Source organism: Hyla sarda, chromosome 3 (assembly GCF_029499605.1).
Source record: "Hyla sarda isolate aHylSar1 chromosome 3, aHylSar1.hap1, whole genome shotgun sequence".
NCBI classification, from domain to species: domain Eukaryota; kingdom Metazoa; phylum Chordata; class Amphibia; order Anura; family Hylidae; genus Hyla; species Hyla sarda.
In genome coordinates this window covers 328,351,984-328,363,493 of record NC_079191.1, presented here as the reverse complement: position 1 = coordinate 328,363,493, position 11,510 = coordinate 328,351,984, and the positions used below count along the sequence as shown (strand labels likewise).

General features: G+C 36.0%; 1 protein-coding gene across 11 annotated transcripts in view; it reads right to left on the bottom strand.

The window, feature by feature from the left end:
- Nucleotides 1-5,138: 5,138 nt before the first annotated feature.
- Nucleotides 5,139-11,510, bottom strand: part of RGS17 (regulator of G protein signaling 17) — a 162,160-nt gene continuing 155,788 nt past the window's right edge. For all 11 annotated transcript variants that reach the window (XM_056567264.1, XM_056567263.1, XM_056567262.1 and 8 more), the window contains one exon: nt 5,139-11,009. In XM_056567264.1, coding sequence (XP_056423239.1) covers nt 10,821-11,009 — 189 coding nt within the window. In that variant the 3' untranslated portion in view covers nt 5,139-10,820. The remainder of the gene's footprint in view (nt 11,010-11,510) is intronic.

The window sequence follows — 11,510 nt, the reverse complement described above, 5'->3', positions numbered from 1 at the left end:
GGTGACCCGGTTTCTACCACTGCTCACCATGTGAACATCAGCGCAATTGCTCCGGAGACATCAGCAAATTCCCTGTTCTGCCCAATGCAGAAGAGATAAATCTTGGCTCATACTACAGCAGCCGCCTCCATTGCACACAACAAGGAACCCACATATCAGCACGGTAAGCAGCACCAGAAACCATGTCACCCTGGTATCAGATTCCCTTTAAAATAAAAGTACTCGAAATTGGTATCGGCGAGTATTATAATTAAAGTACCAGTATTCGTACTCTGTCTTAAAAAAATGGTATTGGGACATCCCTACAAAAGTAGCCTATCACCAAGATGCTGCACCTCTACATTTCCATTTCGATGTTTGTAGACATTTGAATGAAAATTCACTGGAATAATTGATCATCTGCATCGGAAACAACCATTCACCAGATCTAAGACCCTGTGACTTATTTCTGTGGGGGCTATATAAAGGACTTTTCAACCAGCACCCCTTCCTCCAAACCACAGGATTTGAATGAGATGAGACAATACATCACTAAAACAGTGAAGTCCATATCAGAGGATATGCTGGCACAAGTCTGTGCAGAACTGAACTATGGCCTAGACATCTGCTGTGTCACCAATGGAAATCACTTTGAACATTTGTAGTGTAGTATAGATAAAACGTGGAAAAATACTATGGGGAACATTTATCATTGTTTGCATTGATAAGCAAGTTCTGTAGTCTATTTTATGCTTTAGTTTTGCTTATGTGCTACATATTTAACATGCAATCACAGGAGGGTGATAAATTTGGAGCACATAAGCAAAACAAAAAGTCACAGCTGAGACTTTTTTGCAACTTTTTACATTTTCTCACGTATGGGAGTTTTGTACTCCCGACTTTTTTTTTTTGCCTACAGTGAGGATCAAGAGTTGGGGCACCCTAGGTAAAAAGTTGTATTAATGTACATAAAGAAGCCAAGGAAAGATGGAAAAATCTCCAAAGGGCATCAAATTACAGATTAGACATTCTTATAATATGTCAACAAAAGTTAGATTTTATTTCGATCATTTACACTTTCAAAATAACAGAAAACTAAAAATGGCATCTGCAAAAGTTTGGGCACCCTGCAGAATTTATAGCATGCACTGCCCCCTTTGCAAAGCTGAGACCTGCCAGTGTCATGGATTGTTCTCAATCATCATCTGGGAAGACCAGGTGATGTCAATCTCAAAGGTTTTAAATGCCCAGACTCATCTGACCTTGCCCCAACAATCAGCACCATGGGTTCTTGTAAGCAGTTGTCTGGAAATCTGAAACTGAAAATAGTTGATGCTCACAAAGCTGGAGAAGGCTGTAAGAAGATAGCAAAACGTTTTCAGATGTCAATATCCTCAGTTCGGAATGTAATTAAGAAATGGCAGTCATCAGGGACAGTGGAAGTTAAAGCAAGATCTGGAAGACCAAGAAAAATATCAGACAGAACAGCTCGTGAGAAAAACAATTCAAAACCCACGTTTGACTGCACAATCCCTCCAGAAAGATCTGGCAGACACTGGAGTTGCGGTACACTATTCCACTATAAAGAGATACTTATACAAATATGGTCTTCATGGAAGAGTCATCAGAAGAAAACCTCTTCTATGTTCTCACCACAAAAATCTGCGTTTGAACTTTGCAAATTAACATATAGACAGGCCTGATGCATTTTGGAAACAAGTTCTGTGGACAGATGAGGTTAAAATTAAACTTTTTGGCCGGAATGAGTAAAGGTACATTTGGAGAAGAAGGGGAACAGAATTTAATGAAAAAAACCTCTGTCCTAAGCATGGGGGTGGATCAATCATGCTTTGGGGTTGCATTGCAGCCAGTGGCACAGGGAACATCTCACGAATAGAAGGAAAAATGGATTCAATAAAATTTTAACACATTTTGGATGCTAACTTGATGCCATCTGTGAAAAAGCTGAAGTTAAAGAGAGGATGGCTTCTACAAATGGATAATGATCCTAAACACACCTCGAAATCCACGGGGGATTACATCAAGAGCCGTAAACTGAAGGTTTTGTCATGGCCTTCACAATCTGCTGACCTCAACATAATTGAAAATCTATGGATAGACCTTAAAAGAGCAGTGCGTGACAGACAGCCCAGTAATCTCAAAGAACTGGAAGACTTTTGTATGGAAGAATGGGCAAAGATACCTCAAACAAGAATTGAAAGACTCTTGGCTGGCTACAAAAAGCGTTTACAAGCTGTGATACTTGCCACAGGGGGCAGTACAAGATATTAACTCTGCAGGGTGCCCAAACTTTTGCAGACGCCATTTTTTTGTTTTCTGTTATTTTGAAAGTATAAATGTTGGAAATAAAATCTAACTTTTGTTGACATATTATAAGAATGTGTAATCTGTAATTTGATGCCTTTTGGAGATTTTTCCATCTTTCCTTGGCTTCTTTATGCACATTAATACAAATTTTTACCTGGGGTGCCCAAACTTTTAATCCCCACTGTACGTGTGACTTTCATAAATACCTTACCACTGCAAAGTGAAAACTGAAATTTGCTTAGGTAAGACTGTAACTTTTTGCTTACCCACAAAAGTCGCACAAAAAAGTGCTTAGTGTTATGTTCTCTCGGCTATAATTTGGCACCATTCCTTTTGAATTGCAACATATTTAGTACTAATCCTGATTTCTGTATGAAAGTGCAGAGCTGCATTCTCAATTCCACTCATTGTTATGACACATCCCTAACATCTGGGCTAAGATCCTATAATGTAGGCACAGATTCTTGCACATATCCTGGTGTAAGGACTAAACGTAACAGATTTAAGCAAATTTGAGGATTTTTTTCTCTGAAGTAAGATGAATTGTTAATTCATCTCTGGTTTATAAACATACTGTAACTCAATTCAAGATGAGTATTTACAAATTTATTTAAGATTTTCTGTAGATTAATTTTATATTTGTAAGCTGTAAAATAGTTGGCGATAGGTTTGACAATACTAAATGTATGAACTATTCACAAAAATGTCACTCCATTTGTGTACTTTAATAATATTTTCTTTCAAAGCACACAATCTGTAACACTAAGAACGTGAGCAGTTTAAAGAAATATACTTTATTATATTATAAAAGGTGCAAAACTGTTTTTAAGCATAACATTTCAGAACGTAATATAATATGGTTTATATACTTTTCTATATCTGTTTTTTTTGCTTGTTTCACATCTTAATTGAATTTACAACAATAGTGACAAATCCACTTTTACAGCGCAACAATGTACATCCATTTGTGATAATATAACAAAAATCTTGCTAAGGTTATAATGCTGAACTTCCTAGCAGGGAAACTTAGATGGCTAGACTAATGCACAAAGCACTTACATAATTTGAAATACTGTACTTGTTTTATTGTTAGACAAACATTTAAAGGGAAATACAACTCATATTTCCATTTTAATATAAGCGCCAGCAATTTCTATCATGAACAATTCCAAAATCAAAGTGCTATCAAATAAATAAATATAATGGAAATTGCTAGAATACTGTAAGTTATTTGGTTTGCAGATTTCCATTTTTGGTTGAGGACATAGCACAGTATATGCCAAATGCTAAACTGAAACAATTGTGCATGATATATATGTCTACTTTAGGCATTTCTGGGGAAAAAGTTATTTATTGAGGAATAAGAATATCGTATACCATTTCTGCTTTTCAAAATTTTCTTTCCAACCGCAAAAAAAGTTTAATTTTTTTGTTTTTGGTAAATAGTCAATCCCAAACTGGAGCTTTTTTGGAAAAAGGTTTAGCAATATATTGTCTACTTTTATGGTCTATCTATGTGACTGATGTAGCACAACAGACAGTATTAAATCTTACTGATATAACTCTTTAAGTCAAACTACACCAATACTGTAGAGTTGATGGCCACATGCTCCACTGCTTGTTCACCAGACCTTCTGTTGTGATAAGTACACTGCCTGTCGATCTAAATGGGGGGACACTCAAAATGATGGGAAATTTGATAGTCTGCTTCTGAAGTATAAGGATATGCTTATGTTTGGTTGTGTCAATATAGCATATTTGGCATAACTGGCACCTCAACATTACCTTTTTGTGTTGAGACATCAAAATAGCCACAGTGCAAAGGCAAATGGCTTAAATCTAGCACCATCTGAATGCAGAGCTTTGTTGTTTAAAAGAAGTGAGATTGTTGGCCTCAATTTTTTACAGGTATGAAAATACACATACAGAGAACTTAAACATTGTATAAGCATTTTCAGGTACGGACCTTCTCTAGGATACCTACTGTTAGGACATTTTTCAAACTAAAGTGTTGTAAAGTCAAAACCGGTGATGTGGCCGGAGACCCACAAGACACATTTTGTTCTTCTATAGCTCTGCAGAAAAGTTGAGAGATATATTTTGTGCCTATTAATACACAATTGAGGTCAACTAATCTTTAGCATACAAAGGTGCAGCCATACTTACACAAAACGCAAGAAAACATAAAATAGGTAAACATGAAAGAACAAGAAAAACAGAGAATAAATCAATGAACTTCCCCTATCATTTTTAAAGGATCTGATTTGACAGTAGGCTTCACATGAGTGACCAGTGCAAATCTGGTACAAAAAAAAAAACAGTAGTAAAGAAGACAAATAAGATGTGTATATGATGACCACAGTAATCAAAGAAGGTGGTCATTCCGTTTAACCAAGGGCCCTGACCACGTACATAGGTACCCATTAGGGCTACCTATGCATACATGGCACACATTTTTATTAACAGATTATTAGGCCTGGGTTCTGCAAACACATTATAAAGGGCCATATACCATTATTATTTACAGTGGTACCAGAATTTTGATGCATAACTATATTCCATATTGTTCAAAGCATACCCTAAGTTGAAGGCTTTGTATGCACTTCTACTTGGTTCTTTTCCAACAGGGTTCCCAGGTCTTTGAGAGCAAGAACAGTGAAGCCAAAAACCCTGAAACACTGATGGAAATCCGAAGGACCCCACAATAAGTCAAGAGAATCTATTAGGATATATTGAGATTTTTATAATAGTGATCTGTACTGTACTGTACTGTACTGTACTCTGTTAAAAATGGAAGCCATTATAGTGAACACAGCACCATTTGTATATCATTTTGCTTTAGAATGTTTTGGATTTATTATTAAAGAAGCACTCCAGGTGTTTTTGCTTTTTTTGTTTTGCCCATATCATGCATACTCACAATCACTAGTTTATTTTTCATTACTCTAACTTGGTCATGTGATCACCAGTCTGACTTTAAAAAGTTACTCTGCTTAATGTGACTGAGAGGATGTCAGATCTGGTTTCTGATTTCCCATAAATGATAGGATTACACTATCACCTAACAGATCCTTCCTACAAGCCCTCAGACCCCTCTCCACCACTCCTAGCTCCATCTGCTATCTCTTTGTGATCAAGATATATAAATTAGATATAGACCTCCCCTGAGTTTGTGTTCACCCATTGCGTTTCTTGATGTTTTTTTCTGGTTTTGCTGTGATTTTTTCTAAATCACAGCAAGTGTTTAAAATATGGTAAAAACATGTAATTTTTACCACAATTTTGAAAAACGCTGCAAAACTGTTAAAATTAGGTAAATGTGTGTAAAAAAATAATAATAATAAAACCTCAGTTGTGATCATGGGTCAATCACTTTCTTCTTGTGGCAATATTTCTATAAAAAATGTTAGTTGAGTAAGTAAACATATGAAAGCTGCACATAGTGTAAACTGACACCAACCCACTTATGCTTCTAATGAGTTCAACTGGGTAACGTCCACCACTACCAACCAAAGCCAGAGGACTCGTCGGAAATGTGGACAGTATTACAGTATTTGTAAACCAAAATGGAGCCTATCCCATGCCTGGACCATCAGCAAAAATAGATAGGCAAAAGGCATACACAAGAAGCTCTACAGTATTCTCTAATAATAGCTTATGCTGTACTATGTAAGAAAATGCAAATAAAGAAATATTCAATTCCTGGAATGCTTATTTAATATGTGACTTACTATTAGGGTTGAAAGAAAATCAACTCTTTCTTTTCACTTTTTCTTTTAACATTGTATTTCAGTGGTTCAGAGGGATTGCCCCAAGGTTAATAACTATCCTTTGTCCACAGGTTAGAGAATAACTAGTTGATCCGTGGGGGAATGGCCACTGGCACCCTAAAGATCATAGCAATGGAGGTTAAATGTCCCCTGAGTAAACAGTATACAAGTGCATATGCTCATCCATTCACTCTCAAAGGGATTTAGGAACAATGCCAAGAGCTTTACTCAGCTATATTCTGAAGTCATATAGACAGTGAATAGAGCAATGGCCGAGTATGCTCACTGCTACTCCATTAACTCCTTGACATTTGACTTCCATTCTTGTGCTCAGTGGGTGTTGCAGCAGTCGGACCTCATCCATCATCTAGTTATCGCCTTACCTGTGGATAGGGGATATTTTATAATCCTGGAGCCATAATTTGGATCATTTAGCAGATTTATTTCTGTACACCCGGTGCAGATTATAAAGCTTTTTATATTTGCAGGTCTTTGTGAACAATCCTTTAAAACATGAGAATATACAACCAGTGTCACGGCAAAGTATTTGGCAAATTAAATAAAAGCAAAGAAGTGTGACTGCACCTTTTGATATATGTTCTTAAAAGTATGATGTGCCCTTTAACTTAAATATTCCAAAGCTGGACACAGCAACATAACACATGAGCATTTTCCTAACCAGTAAAAAATACTCTGGTACAAGCACAACCCATGCAGTTTTACTTTTCTCAGCAGTAATAATAAATGTCTTGTAATAAATAGAATTATCATGCAGTCAAAGCTTTTCAAAGCATAGGGATTTAAAAATTACCAATGAAATGTTAATCCATTAACATTATCATTTCTCTTGTTACAAAAAGAAGGGAAAAATTCAGAGAGAGCTCATGCCCTTATTGTATTGTTTTTCTTTACATGTTACAGAAAGGCTGAGGATTTTACCATTAGATTTAAGAAGGTAAAATCCACAGCGAATTATAGTAACATTCATTGTCCGCAAGGAAAGTGCTGATTTTTTTAATCTGAAAAGTGTCAGTTTTTCTGTTGGTCACTGCGGTGTCACCTCTTGAAATAAGCAGGGACAAAATCTACAGTGAAATGGAGGAAAATCTGCATGTTAAAGATACAGGGTTTTCTCAGGATTCGCTGTGGATTTGTGGTAGAAAAAAAATTAGCTGCATGTGGTCCTATCTATATCCACTGCTCAAAAAAATTAAGGGAACACTAAGATAACACATTCTAGATCTGAATGAATGAACTAATCGTATGAAATACTTTCAATTTTACATAGTTGAATGTTCTGACAACAAAATCACACAAAAATTATCAATGGAAATGAAATGTATCAACCCATGGAGGTCTGGATATGGAGTCACACTCAAAATTAAAGTGGAAAACCACACTACAGGCTGATCCAACTTTGATGTAATGTCCTTAAAACAAGTCAAAATGAGGCTCAATAGTGTGTGTGGCCTCCACGTGCCCGTATGACCTCCCTACAACGCCTGGGCATGCTCCTGATGAGGTGGCTCCTGAGGGATATCCTCCTAGACCTGGACTAAAGCATCCGCCAACTCCTGGACAGTCTGTGGTGCAACGTGGCGTTGGTGGATGGAGCGAGACATGATGTCCCAGATGTGCTCAATCGGATTCAGGTCTGGGGAACAGGAGGGCCAGTCTATAGCATCAATGCCTTCCTCTTGCAGGAGCTGCTGACACACTCCAGTAACATGAGGTCTAGCATTGTCTTGCATTAGGAGGAACCCAGGGCCAACCGCACCAGCATATGGTCTCACAAGGGGTCTGAGGATCTCATCTCGGTATCTAATGGCAGTCAGGCTACTTCTGGCAAGCACTTGGAGGGCTGTGCGGCCCCCCAAAGAAATGCCACCCCACACCATTACTGACCCACCGCCAAATCGGTCATGCTCGAGGATGTTGTAGGCAGAAGAATGTTCTCCATGGCGTCTCCAGACTCTGTCACATCTGTCACATGTGCTCAGTGTAAACCTGCTTTCATCTGTGAAAAGCACAGGGCATCAGTGGCAAATTTGCCAATCTTGGTGTTCTCTGGCAAATTTCAAACAACATGCACGGTGTTGGGCTGTAAGCACAACCCCTACCTGTGGGCGTTGGGCCCTCATACCACCCTCATGGAGTCTGTTTCAGACCGTTTGAGTGGACACATGCACATTTGTTGCCTTCTGGTGGTCATTTTGCATTGTCAATCAGTGTTGCTTCCTGAGTGGACAGTGTGATTTCACAGAAGTGTGATTGACCTGGAGTTACATTGTGTTGTTTAAGTGTTCCCTTTATTTTTTGAGCACTGTACTTCCACTAGTAAAAATAGGAGACTTGAAAAGTCCCCCATATGGCACAGTAAAGCTTTCCTTTCAGTACTTTTTCATGCAAAAATGAGATCACGTTTTTCCTCGGAAGTGTAAAGTTTCATACTGTAAACAAACGCCATTAACAACTACTGAGTATAAATCTTGCCATCGTTTCTATACATATTTTCTAATGTCGACACAGATTTTATATCTGTATTGTGTTATTGCGCACTGAACACCATAACATCTATGACACCAAAAAATTGAAACACACAGCAAATAGAAGATAATTTAGGAAAAAAATATTTCTACTACAGCATGGTACCTGTAGTTCATAAAACCAGAGAATTTTCAAACAAAATTCTATGAAAATTGCTATTTTTCACATTCTCGGAAAAAAAAGTAAATGTATTTTTTTGCTACGTACATATATATATATATATTTTCAACTGAGAGTAATTTCACCATCATTTATTTGGTGAGCAGATAAAACCAATATGAATATAATATTGAATAGCACAATAACATTGTCAGTCAAAATGTTTTATCTTAAAGAAATGATTGTAATAAATATTTTTTTCACTTTATCTACAACTGTATAAACAATAACATTTTAAAAGTGCTGAATATTAAATTTTGAATATTCAGTAGTCTCAGTGTAAACAGAAGCTATTTTTTATCTATTTTAAATCATTGTTTCTTTAAATGCTATCTTTTTTAATACTAATATAAGTAAACTATTTGCATAGGGAGCATATAATAGCCCTTTATATCCATTTCTCCTGATTTCTGTACAAGATACAAATGTAGAGTACTTATGGTACACAATGTTGTATAGGTGAAATCATGCAAATAAAATGTAATGCTTCAAGTAAAATACTAAATCTGTATGAAATAAAAAAGAGAAAAATAATAAAAATTATAAATAAATAAAAAAAATAGAGGTAGTAACATGTAATTAACAATAACATTTTAAATGATGTAAGGCCCAGTCTGCCACTTAGAGTTCATGCAAGTAATATTTTAAGTCGTTATTTTATTTCCACTATTGTTGACAGTAAAATGAATAACTGTATTATATCTTTTGCTTTACTTAAGATCCTATGTAAAAAGTATATGTAAGCAGTCAAGTGTATGTGTGTAAACCTATAAACATAAATCCACACATATTTAGATATAAAAGGCAGGTTAAAAGAAAATGTCAAAAACCAGTGATAAAATCATAATTGAAACAGTACAAGCAAAAACACTGTTGTTTTTCTGTTGTTTAATTCCTAAAAAAAAAAAAAAAAAAAAAAAAAAAAGAGCTAAAAAAATCAAATTTGGTTTTCTTGCTGACCTCTACAGCTTCCCTTATTTTCAAAGAGAGGTACAATAAGTGAAGAGGCTAAGAGAATAACTTTTCTATAACTGTTGAAAAGGTAACTTCTTTGTCAAACTTAAACCAAGCATTCATAGCATTTTTCACACAGTAATATTCATTTAAAAGACAGAGTTTTTTTTTCATTAAAATGTTTCAAATGCTACATATAGGTAAATATTTTATTATATTTTATTCAAAATATTAAAGTATCAAGCTCTTTGTTATTTCTTTTTTTTTTTGCTGAAATACATTGTTAGACAACGCTCTTAAAACTGGATGACCAGTTTTATTAAATCATTGTATGTATATGACATCTGAAATGTACATAAATATGCTATTCCTTTTGTTAAGAACAATAAACAATGTCAGCTCAGAGATTTGGTCATCCAGACATTTATCCTTTATGTGGTTTGTGCTTCTTTGACACTGCAAACTCTGTAACAAAAATAAAAAAGCCACATTTGGCAGTGAATATCTGTGAATAACCCAACTTCTATCTCCTAAACTTTCATCAAAGTGTTATAAGCTTTCTCGTGTATTGGCTTTACAATATCCATTGCCGCAGACAACAATATCATTTAATGTTCTAATGGTCTAATCAATACACATCTGTCAAGTAGGGAAATGCAAACCAAGCCAAGGTCTGTTAACGCTTTCACTGGCGTTCCCTGTAAAATAGGGCTAAGTACATGTTTAATGTAATCACCTATATATTGCAACGTGAGTGTGAGTTAAGGAAAATGTCTATTTGTACACATGCAGAATGAGATAAAACAATTGGTATTTTCATAGTCCATCAAAGAGATCTTACGCTCAAGTGAACTGTGTATAAAACAAACGTGGCAATTCCAGTGTTGTTTTTTTTCCCTCTCAAAATCAAGCATGAAAGACCTTGGGGAAATGGAGACAGAAAGCAGTTTTCTGGTTTATTTTTCACAGTAGCCTGAGTAGTGCACAACTGGAGTTCTCCAGGAACTCGGTGTCTGATGTTATTAAACTACATATTTGTTCTGTTGAGAGAAAACCCCGGTATACTTTGTCCATAGATTTCAGCTACGAGTCATCGGTAGAACCTTCTGTACTCTCAAGAAGAGTTTTAAATAGTTGTGAGTTCAAAAACCTTGGAAATGAGTCTCTGTGCATCAGTGTATAAATCTGAAGTTGGGCATCTTCGTACATATGAGGTGTTGGGTCTAGCAAATTCCTGTTGATCACTTCCCGGACTCTGGAGTCAAGACTGACCTGTGGATAGACACAAGAACTGGGTTTGGATTGTAATTACAAGAATTATGTGGAAACAAAAGCAAAAATAACCATAAACCTCTAGGCAAATATCAGATTTACTATACATGATGTAGATAAAAACCATGCTTCAATTAAAAGATGAAAAAATTAGATTTATAAAAATTCTTACATATATTTAAATTATGCTATACCTCCTCTCACAGGGCCCTTGTGGGGAGGTGAATAATGTATAACAAGCGTTACAAAATAGTACAATGTTTAAAACCACACCACTGCAAAAGATTATGTTTAGTTAATTAATCCGGCATTCAGTACTTCGGAATATAAATGGTTGTTTAACAGTCTGCAATATGGCAGCCTGGGCATTTAATACCCGAGTCCATAAGTGTACCACCTAAAAAAAATGGATTTATAATATCCAGCCACGCTGTAGTTGAGATATTTACTAGCTCCAATGGAATGCAGGTGCCGGCAGGTGCCGAGGTCTGTGTGCGCTGT